At 34.1% G+C, this 24,941-nt stretch overlaps 3 protein-coding genes across 3 annotated transcripts in view; all 3 read left to right on the top strand.

The window, feature by feature from the left end:
- The first annotated feature begins 9,240 nt into the window (after window positions 1-9,240).
- LOC137406868 (protein FAM200C-like) lies at window positions 9,241-9,773 on the top strand. Its single transcript, XM_068093474.1, has 2 exons — window positions 9,241-9,542; window positions 9,653-9,773. Exons 1-2 carry the CDS (start codon window positions 9,241-9,243, stop codon window positions 9,771-9,773), a joined length of 423 nt encoding a protein of 140 aa, XP_067949575.1.
- Window positions 9,774-10,048: 275 nt separating this feature from the next.
- On the top strand, window positions 10,049-10,591 carry LOC137406867 (protein FAM200B-like). The gene has a single exon (XM_068093473.1). It carries the CDS (start codon window positions 10,049-10,051, stop codon window positions 10,589-10,591), a length of 543 nt encoding a protein of 180 aa, XP_067949574.1.
- A 445-nt stretch (window positions 10,592-11,036) lies between these two features.
- Window positions 11,037-24,941, top strand: part of LOC137406866 (malignant fibrous histiocytoma-amplified sequence 1-like) — a 57,851-nt gene continuing 43,946 nt past the window's right edge. The window contains exons 1-3 of the mRNA XM_068093472.1: window positions 11,037-11,079; window positions 19,170-19,386; window positions 20,573-20,713. Coding sequence (XP_067949573.1) covers window positions 11,037-11,079; window positions 19,170-19,386; window positions 20,573-20,713 — 401 coding nt within the window. The remainder of the gene's footprint in view (window positions 11,080-19,169; window positions 19,387-20,572; window positions 20,714-24,941) is intronic.

Raw genomic sequence — 24,941 nt, 5'->3', positions numbered from 1 at the left:
TCTTATTTAAGAATATGATGGGTTCCAGATAAATTATTCAAATTTTCAGTAACTTTTGAGAAGAGGCAAAGTAATTTTAGTCGCAAGTTCAGCATTCTGCCAATTATTTGGAAAAACAAATTTATAAACTATAATAAGTAACGAATAAATTCTAAGGAAATATATGATTACAATAAAGTGGTTGGAGTCTAGCTGTTTCTTATAAGAAAAGAGTGAACAACTCTGGTTAATATATGATTGGTTACTGTTCTGTGACAACACTGGTTAATAGATGATTGGTTAATGTTCTGTGACAACTCTGGTTAATAGATGATTGGTTACTGTTTTGTGACAACTCTGGTTAATAGATGATTGGTTACTGTTCTGTGACAACTCTGGTTAATATATGATTGGTTACTGGTCTGTGACAACTCTGGTTAATAGATGATTGGTTACTGTTTTGTGACAACTCAGGTTAATAGGTGATTGGTTACTGTTCTGCGACAACTCTTGTTAATAGATTATTCGCTACTGTTCTGTGACAACTCCGGTTAATAGATGATTGGTTTCTTGTTCTATGTCAACTCAGGTTAATAGATGATTGGTTACTGTTTTGTGACCATTCAGGTCAATAGATGGTTGGTGACTGTTCTGTGACAACTCTGGTTAATAGATGATTAGTTACTGTTCTGTGACAACTCTGTTAATAGATGATCGGTCACTGTTCTGTGACAACTCTGGTTAATAGATGATTGGTTACCATTCTGTGACAACTCAGGTTAATAGATGATTGATGACTGTTCTGTGACAACTCAGGTTAATAGATGATTGGTTACTCTTCTATGACAACTCTTGTTAATAGATTATTGGTTACTGTTCTGTGACAACTCCGGTTAATAGATGATTGGTTTCTTGTTCTATGTCAACTCAGGTTAATAGATGATTTGTTACTGCTTTGTGACCACTCAGGTCAATAGATGGTTAGTGACTGTTCTGTGACAACTCTGGTTAATAGATGATTGGTTACTGCTCTGTGACAACTCTGTTAATAGATGATCGGTCACTGTTCTGTGACAACTCTGGTTAATAGATGATTGGTTACCATTCTGTGACAACTCAGGTTAATAGATGATTGATGACTGTTCTGTGACAACTCAGGATAATAGATGATTGGTTACTGTTCTATGACAACTCTTGTTAATAGATTATCGGTTACTGTTCTGTGACAACTTCGGTTAATAGATGATTGGTTTCTTGTTCTATGTCAACTCAGGTTAATAGATGATTTGTTACTGTTTTGTGACCACTCAGGTCAATAGATGATTGGTGACTGTTCTGTGACAACTCTGGTTAATAGATGATTGGTTACTGCTCTGTGACAACTCTGTTAATAGATGATCAGTCACTGTTCTGTGACAACTCTGGTTAATAGATGATTGGTTACCATTCTGTGACAACTCAGGTTAATAGATGATTGATGACTGTTCTATGACAACTCAGGATAATAGATGATTGGTTACTGTTCTATGAAAACTCTTGTTAATAGATTATCGGTTACTGTTGTGACAACTTCGGTTAATAGATGATTGGTTTCTTGTTCTATGTCAACTCAGGTTAATAGATGATTTGTTACTGTTTTGTGACCACTCAGGTCAATAGATGGTTGGTGACTGTTCTGTGACAACTCTGGTTAATAGATGATTGGTTACTGCTCTGTGACAACTCTGTTAATAGATGATCGGTCACTGTTCTGTGACAACTCTGGTTAATAGATGATTGGTTACCATTCTGTGACAACTCAGGTTAATAGATGATTGATGACTGTTCTGTGACAACTCTGGTTAATAGATGATCGGTTTCTGTTCTGTGACAACTCTGGTTAATAGATGATTGGTTACTGTTCTGTGGCAACTCTGGTTAATAGATGATTGATGAATGTTCTGTGACAAATCTGGTTAATAGATTATTGGTTACTGTTCTGTGCCAACTCTGGTTAATAGATTATCGGTTACTGTTCTATGACAACTCTTGTTAATAGATGATTGGTTACCATTCTGTGACAACTCAGGTTAATAGATGATTGATGACTGTTCTGTGACAACTCTGGTTAATAGATGATTGGTTACTGTTTTGTGACAACTCAGGTTAATAGATGATTGATGACTGTTCTGTGACAACTCTGGTTAATAGATTATTGGTTACTGTTCTGTGCCAACTCTAGTTAATAGATGATTGGTTACTGTTCTGTGACAACTCTGGTTAATAGATGATTGGTTACTATTTTGTGACAACTCAGGTTAATAGATGATTGATGACTGTTCTGTGACAACTCTGGTTAATAGATTATTGGTTACTGTTCTGTGCCAACTCTGGTTAATAGATTATCGGTTACTGTTCTATGACAACTCTTGTTAATAGATGATTGGTTACCATTCTGTGACAACTCAGGTTAATAGATGATTGATGACTGTTCTGTGACAACTCTGGTTAATAGATGATTGGTTACTGTTCTGTGACAACTCTGGTTAATATATGATTGGTTACTGTTGTGTGAAAACTCTGGTTAATAGATGATTGATGACTGTTCTGTGACAGCTCTGGTTAATAGATGATTGGTTACTGTTCTGTGACAACTCTGGTTAATATATGATTGGTTACTGTTCTGTGACAACTCTAGTTAATAGATGATTGGTTACTGTTCTGTGACAACTCTGGTTAATATATGATTGGTTACTGTTCTGTGACAACTCTGGTTAATATATGATTGGTTACTGTTCTGTGACAACTCTGGTTAATATATGATTGGTTACTGTTCTTTGACAACTCTGGTTAATATATGATTGGTTACTGTTCTGTGACAACTCTGGTTAATATATGATTGGTTACTGTTTTGTGACGACCCTAGTTAATAGATGATTGGTTACTGTTCTGTGACAACTCTAGTTAATATATGATTGGTTACTGTTCTGTGACAACTCTGGTTAATAGATGATTGGTTACTGTTTTGTGACGACCCTAGTTAATGTCAGCAACAGAATATTTAGAACCATCTTATGATTATTTACTGACTGATTACTTATTGATGATTGCTGCCCTGCAGCAGCCATTCAGCAGGTGAACAAATTTAAAGATTGCAGACATTATTTGACATATAGCGAGTGTGACAGTTTATAAGTCTTCAAGCCTATTCTGAACTACGTGAGTACATCACTTTAGAATATTCTGGAAGAAAAACCTTTTAGGGTAGCTAAAATCTACCCATGAGTTATGCTGAAGGAATATGATCATATTTCAGACTGGGTCTACTCATGGGGCAAGTTCCAGAGAGACGCGTGGAGAGCAACAGTCTGCTGCCAGTTGGTCTGAGGATGCTGCACAGTTATTAACTGTTGATTCTACAAATGAATCTACCAACCCTTTTCAGGTACAGAGGAAAAAAGTGCTACTGTGTTACTATCAGAATCCCCATTATAGCCTTTTTAGGTTTTCTAGTTTTACTAGTAAAAGATCCTGCTCTCTGTTTATTCTCAAGGAGTGTACTTACAACTATAAACAGTAACAGATAATTTTTTGTTTTATGAGCACAAAACCTTTATTTGAATTCCGTACAACTTGACTAGCAATGGTTTTTTTACAAAACCTTTATTTTTAACCCTTTGAACCCTAACGGCCGGAGTTCCGGCATTCCCATGGCTCTGTTTACAAAAAAGTTTCTAAGTAACAGCGTAAACCAGTCAAATAAATTTTTGCACAGGATGTTAGAACCAAAATTTCACTTCCATTTGCAAGTTTTTAAAAAACTTTGTCTACATCCTTCGTTATAATAACAAATCTTTGTTAGGAAGATATCGCGAAAAAATTTATTACGACCGGAAACAACCGCTACGCTACATGTACATACTTGTATTAAAATATAAAAACTGTCCCTTAAAGTTCCTCATCCATAAAAGCAAAGCATACATTAATAAGTTTTAAAGAGAAGATTTCCGATATTAGCTAATTTTTATGATTAACTTTTTAAAATTCATAATTATGTGAAGTGAGAAGTTCTAGCTAGCAAACTCTACGTGTTGCACATACAAGCTGGATATTCTCTGATTTAAGCAGGTTTTATTTTTAATTTAATTAGGTTTAAACAGATGACTTACAATAATAGCTAATTTATATGGACACTTTTTTAGCTTTCCTGTTTGTGAGAAGGAAGAAATACTTTCTTCTTACAAATTTTCTTCTTTATTCGCAAGATGTACGTACATGCCGATGGGTGTAATTCAATGACCACAGGTCGAAAGTTAATGTATGATGTATAAATTGTAATAATACTTTGTATTATAAATATTGGCTATGTTGGGTAACCATAACAACATAGTGTGTCAACTAGATAGGAGGAAACATATACGAATTAGGGTCAACAGAAGTGCTGTTGTCTTGTGTTTAAACATCGGCTATTTTTACATCATAATTCATAATTCATTTTTGGTATCAAAGTTAACTGGCTGGGGGTCAAATAAATAATATAGCTAGAAGCTAAGAGCCCAACTGCTACAAAATTCATTAAAAGCTTGTAAAAGTACCGCAGATAGTCAAGTGAACTCAACAAAACCTACCAACAACCTAACAAGTATATTCCCTTAAAATCAGATAAATAAAGTGGTAAGTAACCTGTATTTTCTTATTTAGCAAAGCTAAGCTAGATTTACTTCAGATAAGAAAATACTAATAGCAATTTCTTCACACAAGTTTTCTAGCTACCTCCGTAAACATGTACTCTAACTCCAGCCTTGTTCCTTGTTTGAAATCTTATTTCCCCAGTTCTCATCATCCACCTTCCTTACGCTATTTCTCAAGGGTATCTGAAAACCAACTATGTACGGTAGTTCTAACGACTGCTGCGGTAGTCTTTACTATAATGGGAACCATGTCTGTTCTATCATTTGTAAGAAGCCACGGCTGGGGGTTGGAATAAAATATTAATTTCCACAGGATTTGAACTGGTAACGTTCAGCTTACTAGCCGGACACACTAACTCCTGCACCAATCAAAATGGTCTCTAGTATTCCAGAATAACTGTGCAGATACTTATTCCTTGTACTTTATCACCACACCTGATGATCTTTCACAGAACACTAGACTGCTTGGGTACTAGTAAATATTGAAATAAAGCTGACTACTACTCGATGTGTTATTAGCAATGCATTGTGGTATTTATAGTACTAGGGGCGCAGTATGTACAGCGGGCAAGTTCTAATGCTCATTTGGTATGTTCTTGTGGGTCAATTATAATTACACTGCTGGCCAAACTCAGTTTGATGACCTGCGTTTGATACATTGGGCTCCGAGTGATCATTTCCATTGCTTTTGTCTATAAAACTGATTGTTTGTGTGTTTCTAGCAATACTTTTTTCATACATGTAAAATATTTCCTGCACAATGCAGTATCATGATTACATGCGTAAATATTGAGATATTTTAAAATTCTGTCAACTAACCTTCAAGTGACCCTAATATTCATTTCCAGAACAAACCTCACGACAACAGCATTTATTATATCAGACTTGCAGTAATTAAGTTGCCTGCGTGTCACTGTCCATGAATCTGGGCTATATTATTTTGCCTTTGAAGAAGTTTGAAAGTCAGCACAGTTATACATTACATACACTATCATATGGCTTTACATTACATGCCCCATCATATGGTTTTATATTACATGCATTATCACATGGTTTTACATTACATGCATTATCACATGGATTTACATTACATGCGCAATCATATGGTTTAATATTACGTGCATTATCCTAGGGTTTTAAATTACATGCATTATCATTTGGTTTTACATTACATGCATTATCATATGGTTTTATATTACACGCATTATCATATGGTTTTACATTACATGCAGTATCATATGGTTTTACATTATATGCATTATCAGATGGTTTTACATTACATGCATTATCATATGGTTATATATTACATGCATTATCATATGGTTTTACATTACATGCACAATCACATGGTTTTATATAACATGCATTATCCTAGGGTTTTAAATTACATGCATTATCCTAGGGGTTTAAATTACATGCATAATCATATGGTTTTACATTACATGCATTATCATATGGTTTTACATTATATGCACAATCATATGGTTTTATATTACATGCATTATCATATGGTTTTACATTACATGCACAATCATATGGTTTTATATTACATGCATAATCCTAGGGTTTTAAATTACATGCATTATCTTAGGGTTTTAAATTACATGCATTATCATATGGTTTTGCATTACATGCACTATTATATGGTTTTACATTACATGCATTATCATATGGTTTTACATTATATGCACTATCATATGGTTATATATTACATACACTGTCATATGGTTTTATATTACATGTATTATCCTAGGGTTTAAAATTACATGAATTATCCTAGGGTTTTAAATTACATGCATTATCATATGGTTTTACATTACATGCAATATCATATAGTTTTACATTACATGCATTATCACATGGTTTTACATTACATGCATTATCACATGGATTTACATGACATGCGCAATCATATGGTTTAATATTACGTGCATTATCCTAGGGTTTTAAATTACATGCATTATCATATGGTTTTATATTACATGCACTATCATATGGTTTTACATTACATGCATTATCATTTGGTTATATATTGCATGCTTTATCATATGGTTTTACATTACATGCACTATCATATGGTTTTACATTACATGCTTTATCATATGGTTTTACATTACATGCATTATCATAGGGCGTTACATTACATGCATTATCATATGGTTTTATATTACATGCATTATCATAGGGTTTTACATTACATGCCCTATCATATGGTTTTATATTACATGCATTATCATATGGTTTTACATTATATGCACTATCATATAGTTATATATTACATGCAATATCATATAGTTTTACATCACATGCATTTTCATATGGTTTTACATTACATGCACAATCATATGGTTTTATATTACATGCATTATCATATATGGTTTTATATTACATGCATTATCACATGGTTTTATATTACATGCATTATTATATGGTTTTAAATTACATGCAATATCATATGGCTCTACATTACATGCACTATCATATGGTTAAACATTACATGCATTATCATATGGTTATACATTACATGCACTATCATATGGTTATACATTACACGCATCATCATATGCTTTTATCAATTTTTTGTAATCATTACAGAAACATCATACGCGACATATTACGACAAACATAACATACATAACAAGCATTCAATTTTGTATTGTGTTTCATTTTGTATCTCCTTTAGTATTTTTAAAGTCCCATGTGATGTGTATACAAATTCGGAATCATCCGCTCTTTACCAGGTGTGATGCGTGTCAACTTTAACATGCTGCAGAGTATGCTCATTTTAATCATTAATATTAGTTATTACAACCAGACAACATTGCTTTATATTTGTTGAATCACAGTCTAGGAACTCTAATCTTTCACCTTCATTTAGCATTGACATTGGCAAGCAAAGCATTGACATTAGCTTTATATAATTCTGACCATATTGACTGAATATGGCAGCAGTTGGTCATTGAATAGGTAATCACTTGCTGACAAATGTAACTAAAATGTGAATAACGATGACCTAAATGTTATAAAGCATTATTTTAAATCATCATAGTGGTTAGCTATGTGTAATGGGTAGATATTAAATATTTGTGGTATATTCCACAAACATTAACGTAAATATAACTAAACTTTGGTTTTAGCAACAAAAGCTGGTGAACATTTACAATTGTGAAATGTTTATGAAATGAACATTTCACAAGTATAATCATATGTTTGCAGGCATTTGATGATCCTTTCTATCTTTATGATGATGATGATGATGATGATGATGATGATGGTGAGTTAGAAGTAGAGTTGCACCAATTTTTGTATCGAAATGGGTATCAGCGCCGATATGGGTGTTAAGTATCTGAATCGGTATTGGCTGATCTTTTCTTAAAAAATCTGAAACTTCAGATACTTTTTACAGATCAACTATTTAGCAGAAAACAGTATTTTAGCCTGCTACACTAGTAAAATTCACCAGCTGCACGTTCCTTACTCTTTCCTACTGAATTTTGATGTTTCATGTTTTGGGCATCATTGTTCAACAAAGTCTACCATTTTATTGTTTTAAGTTGCGACTACTTTAGATTTCGGTGAAACTTGATCAGCTGGTAATTCAGAACAATCTTATATAAGAATGTTGACAAACAGTTGGCTGAATTTCAAACAGTCCATAATCGACTGATCTTCTCTAGCCAATAACAATCAAAAAGAACTTCATCAGCCAATGAATGTACTTTCATTTCGTAAAGAACCACCATCAGGTTCGCTTCTAAGAAGATTAAATAGTGGTAACTTATTTGTGTTGAAGCTTGTCTACCAGACATCAAAAGATTATCAAATCTCGTTTATTACTGACGATTACTACTAATACAATATTTTAAACATTGCTGAATACATTTGTAAGTTGTGGTATAACAGTTATTGTATGAACAGTTGATTAGAGAGTAGTTCAAATATTATAAACTGTCATACTTGAGACAACCAGGTAAGAAGCATTGGGGTTGTGTTGATATTTTTAAAGATGAGTAAATCTGCAAAGTAAAGATTTATATTTCATTCATAGCAGGGCTTTTTCAATGAACTAGACTGCAGTGGTTCTTAACCAGGGAGGAATCCCCCCAGGGGGAATTTTGGGATTTTAAGGGGGAATTTGACAGTTTACCAAAGGGGATTTGCGTGGCACCAATTTTTTTATATAAAGGGCAGCGAGAAGTGAATGAATTTTGGTCGTTTCAACAAAGCCAAAATCTAAAACTGCGGAAAAGGTAAGGATTGCTACACTACATGCATATACATACCTAAAATATTAATTGTTCAGTTACCGATTTGGTTTGCATAAACGTATAACATTTTGACAATTTGCTCTGTAGCCTAACATATGTATGACGTTTTGCTCATGTAGATATTGAACGTATTCAAATATTTTGATTGCATATCCTATATTGTAGGTGTTAGAAATGTCAAAGACAAAAAGACGACCATATGATGATTCCTACCTTAACTATGGATTCACTTGTATGATTAAAACCGGCATCGAAGTACCACAATACTACAACAATACTACACAATAGTACCACAACACTTAAGAAATAAACATGCAGAACACATGGATAAATTAAAGCCGTTCTTTGAAGCTAAAGAGAGAGAACTCAAGCGGGCAAAACTGGATTCCACTGGCAGCTTTCATATCCAAGCACAGGCCATTACCGAGGCATCTTATGCTCTGTCTTACCGTATCGCCAGAGATAAGAAGCCACCTACCATTGGTGAAACATTAGTTAAACCTTGTCTGCTGGAGTGTACTAAGATTATTCTCGGAGACACAACCGCTCAAAAGATAGCTGATTTATCCCTCTCAGACAGCACAGTGAAGTCGAGGATCGATGATATGTCTGAGGAAATAAAGAGGCAAGTAATTGAAAAAATCAAGTCATCTCCCATTTTGCCATTCAACTTGATGAGTCCACTGATGTTGCTAGCATTTCACAGCTAGTGGTATTTGCACTCTATGTACACAGAGAGACAATTGAGGAAGAATTTCTGTTCTGCAGTCCTCTAACAGAGACCACCACAGCTGCTGATGTTATGAACCTGGTTTCCAACTTCTTCAGCAAAGAACATCTGGACTGGGCAAACTAATTTTAGTTTGCACTGATGGTGCTCCAGCCATGCTTGGATGTCATGCTGGATTTGCACAGTTGGTATAAGAAAAGAATCATTTAGTGGTGAGTACCCATTGCAATAACTCTTCCCAAAGGATTGCAAGAACACCTTTCTTCAGTGATTAAAGTAGTAAACTTTAACAAAGGCTCTGCCTTGCAAAAACGTCTTTTCCACAAGTTATGCGAAGATATGAATGCTGGCACTCGTCACTATGGTTCCACACCGAAGTTCGATGGTTATCAAAGGGTAACATGCTTCTGCGTTTCTTCAATCTACGAGCAGAGGTCAATGAGTTCTTGAAAACTCATAACAAACCCAAACTACTGGCTTCAATACAGGTGGAAGGCTTCCATCAGTGTCTTGCTTACCTGGTTGACATATTTGGTTCAATCAATGAAGTGAACACAAAGATGCAAGGTAGAGACGGAAATGTGTTGAATGTAAGTGATAGTTTCAATGCATTCAAGGACAAGCTCAAACTCTGGGTGAAAAGACTGGCTATTGGGAATGTAAGAGTTTCATTTCCAGTGCTGCATTCATTAGTTGACAAGAAAGCTCCTTCTGCTTCTTTGCTAACCGACATAAAGCATCACTTAAACAGCTTGATAGCAGAGTTTGAGAGATATTTTCCAAAAATAGATCCTAGGACAGAGCAATTGATGAGCCTGACCCGAGACCCTTTCAGGCGCAATGTCCACGAGATTCCGGAACAGTTTCAGGAGGAGTTTTTGGAACTGACAAACCACTCCGCATTAAAAGACGACTTCAAGAAGCTATTAATAGAGCACTTTTGAGTTCAGGCCCAAATATTGTATCTCAACATAAGCCTTGCCACTTTCAAGATGTTCATACCATTTGCTTCTACATATCTTTGCGAGTCAGCATTTTCAGCAATGTTAATCATAAAGAGCAAATCTAGAAACCGTCTGGAAGTAGAAGCTGACCTATGGTGTGCCCTATCCACAACAACTCTAAACATCAAAATTCTGGTCAGCTCCAAACAAACACAGAAATCACACTAGTCTGCTGACTGTCTTACATTGATAAATATATTGAGTTCCAGTATATATTCATTTTTAATATTCCATGTAAATATGACTGTAATAAATGCATATATAGATGTATATATATGTATATAAGTTATATATGTAAATAAAGTTCACTATCTAGTTACAGTGTATTATTTGAAGGAGTTGGGAGAGGCAGGGAATTTCTGTCTTTAGGTTGGGAAATAGGGGAATGGGGCAAAAAAGGTTAAGAACCACTGAACTGGAGTATAGAGGTGAATGTTACAGGAAGCTTATTGATTTTTGTGGTTGAATGATCACTCTTCCACTGTTATAAGAAAACCATGATCTAACTTCTGGTGATGATTGCCATCAAATGAAAATATTGTAGCATATGACTTAAAAATTAGGTCCTTATTTAACTCCATAGCCGGAGTGATTTTAGGATTTGACTTGAAAAGTTTCTCAGAACATTGCAGTTTCATAACTGAAAGCGAAGATGGAAATTCGGGGAATTCTCCTCTGGTTAAGAACCACTGGGGTATAATCTGTTGTTATAGGTAGAGTCTATTGTTATAGGTAGAGTCTACTGTTATCAGTAGTCTATTGTTATTGGATAGAGTCTATTGTTATTGGGTAGAGTCTATTGTTATAGGTAGAGTGTATTGTTATAGGTAGAGTCTACTGTTATAGTTAGAGACTATTGTTATAGGTAGAGTCTGTTGTTATAGGTAGAGTATATTGTTATAGGTAGAGTCTGTTGTTGCAGGTAGAGTGTATTGTTATAAGTAGATTTTATTGTTATAGGTAGAGTCTAATGTTATAGGTAGAGTCTATCGTTATAGGTAGGGTTCATTGTTATAGATAGAGTCTATTGTTATAGGTAAAGTCAATTGTTATAAGTAGAGTCTATTATTATAGTTAGAGGCTATCGTTATAGGTAGAGTTTAACATTATAGGTAGAGGCTATCGTTATAGGTAAAGTCTATTGTTATAGGTAGAGTATATCGTTATAGGTAGAGTCTATAGTTATAGATAAAGTATATTGTTATATGTAGAGTATATTGTTATAGGTAAAGGCTATCATAATAGGTAGAGTCTACTGTTATACCTAGAGTCTATCGTTACAGGTAGAGTCTATTGTTATAGGTATTCTTTTGTTATAGGTAGAGTTTAATGTTATAGGTGGAGTCTACCGTTATAAGTAGAGACTATCGTTATAGGTAGAGTCTATCATTATAGGTAGAGTATATTATTAAAGGTATAGTCTATCATTATAGGTAGAGTCTCTTATTATAAGCAGAGTCTATTGTTATAGGTAGAGTCTATTGTTATAGGTAGAGTCTCATGTTATTGATAGAGTCTATCATTATAGGTAGAGTCTAATGTTACAGGTAGAGTCTATTGTTATAGGTAGATACTATTGTTATAGGTGTAGTCTATTGTTATAGGTATAGTCTATTGTTATAGGTATAGTCTATTGTTATAGGTAGAGTCTATTGTTATAGGTAGAGTCTATTGTTATAAGTAGAGTCTAATGTTATAGGCAGAGTCTATTGTTATAGATAGAGTCTATTGTTATAGGTAGAGTCTATTGTTATAGGTATAGTTTCTTGTTATAGGTAGAGTCTATTGTTATAGGTAGAGTCTATTGTTATAGGTAGAGTCTAATGTTATAGGCAGAGTCTATTGTTATAGATAGTCTATTGTTATAGGTAGAGTCTATTGTTATAGGTATAGTTTCTTGTTATAGGTAGAGTCTATTGTTGTAGGTATAGTTTCTTGTTATAGGTAGAGTCTATTGTTATAGGTATAGTTTCTTGTTGTAGGTAGAGTCTATTGTTATAGGTAGAGTCTATGGTTATAGGTAGAGTCTACTGTTTTAGGTAGAGTCTATTGTTATAGGTAGAGTCTATTGCTATAGGTAGAGTCTATTGTTATAGGTAGAGTCTATTGTTATAGGTATAGTTTCTTGTTATAAGTAGAGTCTATTGTTGTAGGTATAGTTTCTTGTTATAGGTAGAGTCTATTGTTATAGGTATAGTTTCTTGTTGTAGGTAGAGTCTATTGTTATAGGTAGAGTCTATGGTTATAGGTAGAGTCTACTGTTTTAGGTAGAGTCTATTGTTATAGGTAGAGTCTATTGCTATAGGTAGAGTCTATTGTTATAGGTAGAGTCTATTGTTATAGGTAGTCTGTTGTTATAGGCAGAGTATATTGTTATACCCTACAGGATGAATTTATTCGCGGAGTTTTGTTTTGCAAAAATTGAAATTTCTTGTATATTCGCGGATTAATTTTTTCGCGGCTAAAAACTGTTACTCTTTAGGAATAGTTAACTTTATTGCGGATAACAATAGAGTTAACCCTACTCATGCGCTCATTGCGCATTTCGGTTTCTGTTTAGCTTACAACTACGAGTCGATCGTGCTCAGCTATAATTTTTTTGCTGCGTTCTGATGTTTTCATGAATATTCATCAATTTTGAGGCCTTTGATGAACCAACAATTTGTGGTAAGTAATGAGTTTTTTTTAAAACCATCTACGAAATTAGTTCAATCTTACTTCGGTTCTTCGGTAAAACGCAATATTTATTTTTTCCATCACTACCTCTTCGTTATTTGTTTTAGTGTGAGAGAGGGATATTTCATCATACATGGAAGCACAATGACTGCAAGGGTGGTAGATGTCATTCTTAGAAGATCACCAATCATTCAGGGAGATCTTGAAAATGAGGTAGAAGTAACCACAGCTGCTATGGAGGAGAATATATATGTTTTTGAAAAAAGAACAAAAACGCCTTTACAAGCACAAATCTTTGGCCAACCGGCAGAACTTTGCAACAGTAAGCCACGAGGAAAGATCTGATGATAACATTTTTACCAGTAATGTATTAGCGGGAGAATCACCTTTACCATCTACACAAGACAGTGACAGCGACAGAGCTGCTATTACCAAAATAACTAGTAAGAGAGCACCATTACACGCTAGTATTCACTTATCAAGAGTACCAGTTTAATTTTATTGCTAGACAACCGCCATATGGACTAAAGTGTTTATATTTACTCCATTCATCGTTTGTAAAAATTTATTTGTTTTTGAAATATTTTATTTGTACACTCAAGTTTGTAATAAATTATACTATATTTATACATGAAAAAAATATATAATTTAATCATGTTTTCATGCGGCGATATTAAGGAGTTGTTGTCGATGAAGGTGTCTAGGTTGACTGGTTGCTTCTCTGCCAATATTCCTGCCTTGATAAATATTACTACTTGTCTCTAGTTTTTGTAATCGGAGTAGGTTGTTTCATTCTCAATCTGCAGTAAACTCAAAAAAGAAAAAATATTAATAAGTTTTAAGGAAGTACAGAAACAATAGCTGAAGTATTTGATGAAAGCGATCAGTTATGAAACAAAAGAATTAACTAATGCAGTTTAATATGGAAAAACGTATTTGCGCTGCAAATCAAATACATACCATTATGTCCAAATCAGAATCATGATTGTCCTCAACTTCGGTATTAGAGATTGATGGAGTTGATATCAGTGTAAAAAGACTAGGAGAGATTTTTTGCGATGACGAAGCCATGCCGAATAACTTGTGAAAACCTTGAATAATTTTGTAAAGTTCGATGCAGTGGCAATAAAACTCGAAGCCCGGCGATGATTTTAATGAAGTTCTGGAACTCGGCTACGTTTAGTACTTCTGCCATTGAACTTAAAACCCCTGGAATGGCAATCACGTGACTGTTACGTTGATAGTGATACGTAACGTATGCGCCATATTGGAGAGCTAATCTAATGCTAATTCCGTTTGTAAACAAACAGTGAAAAATGACAGAAATGTACATAATGAATAGTTATTTTCCAGTTGGGTATTAATGAAAACTCCTCCTATACAACGTTTAGAGTGCTCTGATAAAAGAAAACCTATTTATAACATATGGAGTGGGATATATCAAATGATAAGTACATTGTATATGTAAAATAGATTTTCGTGGACCATGTTTTTCATGCAAACTGTTGTATTACAGATGCATAAACCTAGCAAATGATATACTCAGGCAAATAACAACTGTTCCATTATATTAAAATTTATATTACATATGCATAAATGCATATAGAAAAACTTAGCACATGAAGTATTTCGATAAAAACAACACATAGGTATGCTGCTAAAACAGAAACTGTTTTCAAGATTTAAGTGATGATAGCTTATGAATGTATGATATGTATAATACAGTATCTGTAAAAGATGAAATAAACTACTGCAACAGCTAAACAAAAATTAAGAACAGTTGTAGTAGAGGATAATCAAAATAATGCAAACAAAGAAATACAGGAGTTAGTGTAATCAGATCACTAAATGTCAACATACACGTTACAGAAACTGTGTAAAAGGACATTTGTATACCACTGAATATTGAGCCAAGGGTCATCAGAGTTTCTTAGAACTAAATCAGATTAGGAATAACAGCGCAACAACAGCTGCAGATGAATATTACAGTGATTACATTGTTACTGGCCTTTTAAAAGTACTACTTTAGTATTGTATGCCACAAAGATGCACATTGCAGTTTCAGTGTAGTGTTTAAGCAAAATGATGCTGTCGGAGATCATAAAAGGACTGAATAAGGTTTTTCATCAATGATGCAGTGGTTGAATATGCCATCTGCTGTATCCGTAAGGTGTTTCCTAAGGCATAACACATCACTAGATCTTACACTACCGATAAAATACACCACACAATGGAGTGGATCAGGCTTTGTTTTAATACGAAAGTATTGATTTGCAACTAGCAGGAACCTGATGACACCGTCTGATGGACGCATCAATCCTCCATTGTTTTGTAGCTCGAGTAAATTATAGAGATGTCAGTACTGGATACTTGACTTAGTGGTAACCAGCGACTGACGGCCAATGTCACGACAGCACTTTAGTTAGCTTTTGCACAATGTAGCCAGCTATATAGACTATACTGTTACCTATAACAGAAATTTGACATCTGAAATCATTGAGTTCCACAAACTGATAAACTTCTGGAGTAGCCTGTATGATGAGAATCTCGTTTTGAGCAGTAACGTTACCTGTCTTGCCAGCATCTGATTTTGCATCACATTTGCTGATAAGTTTGCGAAAAGTAGCCTTAAACTGAGTAACAGTAGGATTATTATTCCAACCACCTAAACAAAAGCATCAATTATAACAATTACATCAATCAACAAAAATGAATGGCTTATTCACATAAACATCGTACCCTTAATATACAACAAAACAACTAATAAAATAAGCAAAAATACAAGTGATTACAAGCTCTTAAAAGCTCAAAAACAAAAAGCCGTCATAGATTGGAATCGGTTTATTTATCTGACGTAGTCATTACAGTTTGGTTAAACTACTTTAAGTCGAACAACCTTGCAGCACTGTGCTTGACAATATGGTTTTAAATTCAATCATTGGAAAGCATCATTCAACATTGAAAAGTATTACCTTTAAATGACTTCAGTCGAACGTTTTAACCTGTTGTCAAAACATGGATCATTGAAATGTTTGTTGCAGATAAGTGCCCAAGGATCAAGCTTATTCACTCTTCTGCGATTGCAATACCATTGTAAATAACAAGAGTTCTCAGTTGCTTTGTTTGGAAATCTAAAAATTAAGATGAAACTGTAGTAGTCAGTTAGCAACAGTAGTAATAACAATAGTATTATTACTCTTTTCTCATTACGACTAGCTATATCCAGGTACAACAATAAATAATATTATAGGCACTACAAACATTTTTTTTTCAAATATAAATATTTAAAAATAACCTAATGATTTGTAGTTCTAAAATATTAATATAAAAAAAAATTCCAAGTTTAAATAATAAAAAACCTTTGTTCTGAAGGAAGAACATTTCACTCACTAGCTTATAAATTTATCTAATCACCGACAAAATACAGTCAAACTCGTACACTCAGTAGTGACACTGATCGACTCTCACTCACCCAGTGACTAATGTAGTAGAACTAACTAGTGGCAGTACTAACTAGTAGTAGCACAGCTAGTATTAGCCGTAGACTTTAGTAATAGTAATATAACTAGTAGTAGAAGTGACTCACTTGTCAAATGTCATGCCCTTTCCTTTGAAAGTCCATTCGTGCGGTTTTTGCAGTTCATGGAATAGCAATAGCACTGTGCACCTACACCCTTTTCTCTCTTACATAAATGATTACGAGTAATCTCAGTAGTCTGTTCTATTGATTTAGCGGTGTATTCGTGATCTTCCATAGCTGCTAAATCTGAAATTAGATTTCTTTCTAACATTGAACACAATTAAATTAACTCAAACGGTAGGTGAAAATGGCATCGATGGGATTTCCGTTCTCACGAATGACCTCTACCATTCCAGGGATTTTGAGTTCAATGACTTTTTCCTAGCGGCTATTTTTGCGATGACGCCATTCTGCATATTTTGTGACAACCTTGAATAATGTTGTAAAGAAATGTGATGCATTGGCAATGGTGTTTGCTCAAAGCCCAGGCAATGATTTTAAAAAATGTTTTGGAACTCAACTACGTTTAGTATTTATATTAAAAACTAGCCTAGTGGCTAGTTTTTAATTTGATGCAGTAGTTATTCTCCCTTGTGATTAAAAATAGAACTAATTAGTTTACGGAATTTAATAATTCGCGGAATTGACTGTTCGCGAAATCGCGAATTTTATAACCAACGAATATTTTCATCCTGTAGGGTAGGGAGAGTCTACAGTTATAGATAGAGTCTATTGTTATAAGTAGAGTGTATTGTTATAGGTAAATCTAGTTCGGTACTGAGACTAAGTAGTCATGAGAAAACCTTACATGTGTGTCTGTGAGTATAACTTTATGATTGCATAGTTACCGTAAAACCTTTATTTGAACACCTTTATTTGGTGCTTTCTTTTTCAACCCTTCACTTCTATCAATCAATATGCCATAAATCTTTCAATTTATAATTTTATAATAGTAGTCTATCAAATGCTACAAATATATATTCAAGAACAAGTGACATAAGCAAACGATAATTATAAGACATGCTGAACTAAAAATCTAATTTTTTATTTCAAAAATATTTACATCATTTGCTCGGCCAGTTGCGTTCTGATTGTTGCTTTCATATGTAATCATTTCATTATCTTCTAGCTGTTCAACAGCTTCCACAGTGTCTGCTGACCTGAAATTTTTCTGCACTGCTGAACTTGTCAATATTAGTGTTCAAACACTTTTTTAGCAGGCAGAACCTTTTACGAGTTTCTATCTTAAAAACTTTTTGCGAAAATAATGAAAAACTTTTAACCGGATGTTGCAATCGTGTTTGGAGCAAGTCGTTCAAAGCATCGTAGTTTTTAAAAACTTTTTTGTATACGAACGATATATAGTATCAAGACCGTGTTAAGCTAATAACTATTAGCTTGATACATATACTAATTGTTTCTATGGTGTTGCAATCAAAGTTTTTAACGTTAAAACATAAGACTTGGAGTTAGAAAACAGACTTGGATTGGAACAGAAACGACAAACGAAATAATTTATTAATATATTCGAGCCATTGTTAGCACATTGCTGTGGACACTTTTCTATTGATCACTTGCTGTTATGGGTTCGTAAAGTTTAAGAATGTCAAATAGTGTCAGTCCAATAGAAGTGGCATTTAAATAAAAGTGGCATTCAATTAAATGATGGCACTCTATTTTTCAACAATTCTTCCATAGTGGCGCTTAAATAGAGGTGGCGTTCAATTAAATGTGGCGTTCAATTTCAGGTATTACAACAACAACGTAGTTCTAATTGGATTCAAACATCACTTAGTGTGAACTGGGTTTGAGAAGAATTAGATCAGGCAATATGATCGGTAATATGGAATTATCTTTCTTCATCTTGACGAAAAGACTACCCTGTGAGAAGCTTCTAGATATTCTGCTCTCTACATAGTTGTGCTCTCTGTGGTTTTCTTAACTAGCTGTGTAATCATGGGAGTCAGTTAGATCCTTGTTATATCAACTGCATCATATAAAAATACAATTTCATGAACATATTTCTATTAAAAAATGATCAACTATGAAAATTTTAGATGGTGTGAGCCACTTTTAAATTTCCTGAATTTTCTTGCATCACAAGTTTTCTTGCATTACTAGTTGGCATACCATATTATACCAATTTTTAATATTTAGATGTTTAATATTTACATGCTCTTTCTTGAGTAACCAGCTGTTGAAGTCTTATTGTAATTTGTAAAGAGATGATGTAACAATTATAGGTTCTAAAGGTTACATGTGTATATAATGTCTTTTATTAAATAGATTTGATGACTTCGTGAATTGTGATACTCTCTGTAGGTATCTGGTATCGGCACACTGGGGATGATATTCCTCCTGAGAATTCAGACCGGCTCCCACACAGACTGACTAATGAAGACATCCTGGAGGAGCTGGGGGAGAATTTTATAACCCATATGATTGTGAGATGTGTGCCTTTTCCTGACTTTAGTCAAGTTGCTCCAAAACTGACTCACCTCACCCTGTGTGACCTTCTTGAGGAATCTTTTCTCTTGAGGTATTTACAGATATTTATTATACAGCGTATTAATTCATCTGATGCTTGTTTAGTGGGCTGACTACAGAATAAATTAATAACGCTTTTAACCATAGCTCTGTCTCATTATTAACAGTTTATAAATGTGTTAACACTCTCATTTTCAGTTCAACAACTCCTTACGACTCCAATTTTCTTGGAATTCATCACAAACTAAAATATGCCTACATAGGTCAAGAATCAAGTTAATTGTACCATTTGCCATTGTTCTATCAGTCTGGATTCTTATATTCATCATATTCTTGTCAAATATGGTGTTCATTAATAGTTTTTATGAGAAGTTCTTGACTGTTGACGTTGATAGGATATATGGTTCAGATTTTTATTATCAATTATTACAACATTGTTTAGACTATCATAAACAATTGTAGTGGAATTTATTATTGGGAGATTTTTGTCTTGACAATATGTGTGTTAGACTTTTAGTTACAAGATTTTGTGAAAGTTCATTTCATAGTTTTTGAATTTTTAATATAAACTGTATCCATTCCTAAAGTTTACTGCTTTGTATTTAAAATTATTTATTGTTTGTAAACTCTGATCTGAAATGAGTGTGTTAACTATTTATAAAACTTTTAGACTATTTTGACTCGAGTCATTTTGCTTGTTGAAAATAGAGACGATTCAATTGTTACTGGTAGGATGTGCTGAGTCAATTCGAGTCTACAGTAAGTAGATGATACCAGAGAATTAATTCATTTCATTTGGTAGATGAGTCTTAAAGCTTACTAGAGCAAGTGTGTCTCTACGAATAGCAGTCAGGCAGATCCATTTGTAAAGTAGGATTTATCTACCCCTGACAATGCCTCATTGACCCTCGAAGGTTACAGTGAGTGAGGGAAAATGATTTAAAATTGGATTCATGTGTAAAAAGTTATTTTGTATTAGAAGTAACTAAGTTTCCAAACACTCATATAATTACTGTTTGTCCAACACTTGTATGTTTGTACTTACAGGACAAGTTAATATAGTTTGTTTAGCCTGAATATATTTTATTTTAATAAATTCAGGGATAATAATTGAAATAATTTTTCTTATTAAGGTAGATACTTGTTCTAGTATTAAGATAAATTAAAGGTAAACTTCATTGCTAAGTACAATTGTGTATTCTAACCGTTTGATAAAATGCTCACTCTCTCATATTTAGGCTGAACACACTGACTGAGCTCAAGTCATTGGACTTATCATACAGTAGCTTCTACCAAGGTCTACCTTCTTCAATTAGCCAGCTGAGATCACTAGAGTCACTTAACTTGTCCAACTGTCATCTGAGAGATCTTCCTCCATGGTGAGTCACATTGTATCAAAATTAACTGACCCTCGAAGGTTACAGTGAGTGAGGGAAAATGATTTAAAATTGGATTCATGTGTAAAAAGTTATTTTCTATTAAAAGTAACTAAGTTTTCCAAACACTCATATAATTACTGTTTGTCCAACACTTGTATGTTTGTACTTACAGGACAAGTTAATAAAGTTTGTTTAGCTTGAATATATTTTAATTTAATAAATTCAGGGATAATAATTGAAATACTTTCTATTATTAAGGTAGATACTTGTTTTAGTATTAAAATAAATTAAAAATAAACTTTGTTGTTAGGTACAGCTGTGTATTCTCCCCTGTTTGATAAAATGCTCACCCTATGCTATGTAGGTTGAAAACACTGACTGAGATCAAGTCATTGGACTTATCATACAATATCTTCTCCCAAGGTCTACCCTCTTTAATTAGGCAGCTGAGATCAATAGAGTCGCTTAGGTTGTCTCACTTTGAGCTGAGCGATCTTCCTCAGCTAGCTATCTAACTTTTAAGTGCAAGACTTGGGGGTTAAGATTCTATTATTCGCTATTCACTTCAAAGTTATTTAATTTGTTATTACATCTCTATATCATTAACATTACAAACACATTAGCAGTTCATGATTGGTGTGCTCTCCAGTATGGATCATTTTCAGAAGGTCCATCTAACAGTGATATTATCAATTTGTCGTATCTGTGGAGGTTTGAAAAAGATGTAGAGATAAAAATACATGATTCAAAACTGAAAGATTACATAAAGTTTCTACCACCGGTTCAGAGTCATTGGTCCCTGAAATATAAGACATAGCATCTGTTAGCTCTCTAGTAGGTGTGGATTATATATAGTCTAACATAATCCGGTAGCTCTTCGGTAGTTGTGGATTATATATTCTAACATAGTATCTGGTAGCTCTTCGGTAGTTGTGGAGTATATAGTCTAACATAGAATCTGGTAGCTCTCTGATAATTGTGGATTATATAGTCTAACATAGTATCTGGTAGCTCTCTGGTAGTTGTGAATTATATAGTCTAACATAGAATCTGGTAGCCCTTTGGTAATTGCGGATTATATAGTCTAACCTAGTATATGGTAGATCCCTGCTAGTTATTGATTATATAGTTTAACATAGCATCTGGTAGCTTTCTCGTAATTGTGGGTTATATAGTATGTCATAGTATCTGGTGGCTATGCTCTCCAGTTGTTAGATTGCTCTATAACTAGAGTTGCCCCGATTTTAATATCGGAATCGGTATCGGTGCCGATATGGGTGTTAAATATCTAAATCGGTATTGGCCGATCTTTTCTTAAAAAATCGGAAACTTTAGATACTTTTTACAGATCAACTATTTAGCAGAAAACAGTATTTTAGCCTGCTACACTAATCAAGATCATTGGCTGCAAGTTTCCTACTTTTACCTAATGAATTCCGGGCCTGTCACACAATCTATTTCATGTCTATAGCCTAATAAACATCAACACAGCTGAGGAATCTTTTTGCTTTAGTCAGGACGTAATCATCGAGTGTGATATTTCCCAATTTCAGCTATATGATTTATTGCAGCCAATCACGAACTAAAGCACAATGATGGGAAACAAGAATATGGCGTAATATTTCTATGTACTAGCATTACGAAAGTAATTTGAGCAGCTAATGCATAAAGTTATCTAACTCTTTTGATCCTGATGATATGACGTATCGTTGGCATCGCATGAAATAAACTTTTTGATAGACCTTGTTTGGCTGGCTATATCTCAGCTTCTGGTTGATCAATCTCCTTGATTCTTTTTTTAAAACATCAGTCAACACCTCAAGATAAATAATAAAGCATAAAAATATTATGCTTTCTCTATTCTTTAAGGGTGTACAAGTGGGAAAAGGGTATACAGTATAACATAAGAGCAACTAAATGGTAAAAACTGTGTAGCTTTGTGGTTAGATGTGCGTATTTACAAACTAGTGGTTGCAATTTTAGGGAGTTCAAATCCAGCATGAAGTGAAATTTTTATTCCAAGATACAGTGAAACTCGGAGAACTCAAACTTCAAGGAACCGAGCAAAAGTGTTCGAATTATCAGAGCGTTCAAGTTATCAGAGCACTATCACAAGTCTATGTACTTACTTATTTATTAGTAGATACATGTACATATACAAACTACAGTATAAATCAAAAGCATAAATGGCTTGTTTCAAATTAAATGCTTATATTGTAAAGTTTAAAACGTTTTTATCAAAAAGTATAGAGATTTTTCTATCACTTGAGATTGGTTTGTTGTTTGAGGTGATGTTATTGCCAGGACGTTTTTTAGATTGACATTGGCAAACCTTGATCGTTGCTGAAATGCTCAAGAGAAAAGACATATTTTTCCTCTGAGCGTTTTACCCACGATCAATTTTGCCGATTATTCTTGAAGTTTATGCAAAGATTACCTTACTTCACCTGGGATTCGTTAGGAGCAACACTCCGAGGCAGTTCAATTAAAAGTTTTACGAGGTTTTACGGTACATTGTATATCACTCACGCTTTTTGAATGGACACTTATTGAATGTACACACGTATTCTGTGTTTAGGTCAAACGATGAATAGTTTTTTTAGCTAAGACAACGTATACGTTTAATTACAACAATTTTTAAAACGTTTTAAACATTCAACATTCCGACGTTGATTCAACACGGAATCAACGTCGGAAAACTATTCATCACGGGCTAGCCGGGTCACGCACTCAAGGATTTTCGCCACGCAAATACAAAACAAAAATGACATGCTGTTTTTGCTTTGTATGTGCGTGGCGAAAATCCTTGCACGCGTGACCCGGCTAGTTAAGTTAGTGATTATTAAATTTCAATTATAATTTCAATGCAATTTTGATATGCATGTTTCAAACTAACCAAAACAGATGCTCCAGATAGCTGAAATTAAAATGAAAAAGCAAATATGAAACACAGATTGTCTTGGTAAAATTTATCTAAATTAATTGCTGTTAAATTTAAAAAAATGTCTGCCAAGGTTGGTCCCCTAAGTTTTTAACACAACAAATCTGGCCCCCTTTGTCATTGTCAAATTTATCATTGCGTTGGAACTGACCAAACAAATCCGTTCGAGTTAACCTTGTGTTTGAGATGAAATATTACATTTTATCCGAGGGCGAGTTATCCGAGTTTAACTGTACTTAACAGTGAAAAATTCCCAAAAAGTTGTGGCGGCTCAGCCGGCCAGTCGCCGCAGGGAATACAGGCCTATTGATAGTCCAAGAAACAAATGGCAGCAAGCGATCAAATTGCATTATCGACCTTGCCCACACCATTCTACCTGCGGTTCACAATTACAAACTAGTCGCAAATTGAAATTTTTTTTATCGGTGAACTGAACCTGAGGAATCTAATTATGTTTGTTCCACTGCATTTATTTTCACATCACTATATTTTCGAACTCATCAGAGCTGCGAAATTAAGTTGCTGCAAAATTTTATTCTGTATCCTACACACGAAATTAAATACTAGCGAAATATAAGTGTCCTAGGGTATTATATGTTTAAAGTTGTTAACTGCCCTGCCAAATCACTGTGTATTTTTATACATGTAGCGCAGCCAGAAACTGGCAGCAACTTTATTGACAGCTACAGACCCCCAGTACTAACAATAACTACTTGCATTGATTAGATGTTAGCTTGTCCAAGTCAGGTGCTCATAGTGGCAAAAAGTGAAATCAGCACCTAAATCAGTGGTTGCACCTGTTGAGATTACATGTTAGCTCTGTCCTCTAGGGTATAAATACGTAAAAGCTTTGTACGTATGGTTACATTGATTCTTGTGCACATTTCATACAAGAAAAACTAGTGTAGCACCTTTTGTGGATCCTTCTACAAGCGTTAGCTAGCTAGCAGTTTTCTGCATTGCACCAGCATTGTTTTCTTTTAAACCAGAAGAAAAGTTGGACAGGACTAGGCAACTTTTTTAGCCTGCTAAACATTTCCATTTCCTTACGCATTAAATTAATCTTCAAGTGTACAGCAACATATTAGCATTGATATGTTTTTGCCTTCTTTCTGCTTTATTCGCTACATGTACTAGCTAAAGTCATGTTACTCCAATGGTATGTACGTCCTGTATAATAGTAAATACAATTTCATTTTTCTTTTCGGTAGCCATTAAATGGTCATGTGTGCGTGAGGCCGCTTTCGATAATTGCATCGCTCGTCCTTTCTTATTGAATTCTGGTTG

This window comes from Watersipora subatra, chromosome 10 (assembly GCF_963576615.1).
Source record: "Watersipora subatra chromosome 10, tzWatSuba1.1, whole genome shotgun sequence".
In the NCBI taxonomy this organism is placed as follows: domain Eukaryota; kingdom Metazoa; phylum Bryozoa; class Gymnolaemata; order Cheilostomatida; family Watersiporidae; genus Watersipora; species Watersipora subatra.
This window is presented reverse-complemented; position numbering and strand designations above follow the sequence as displayed.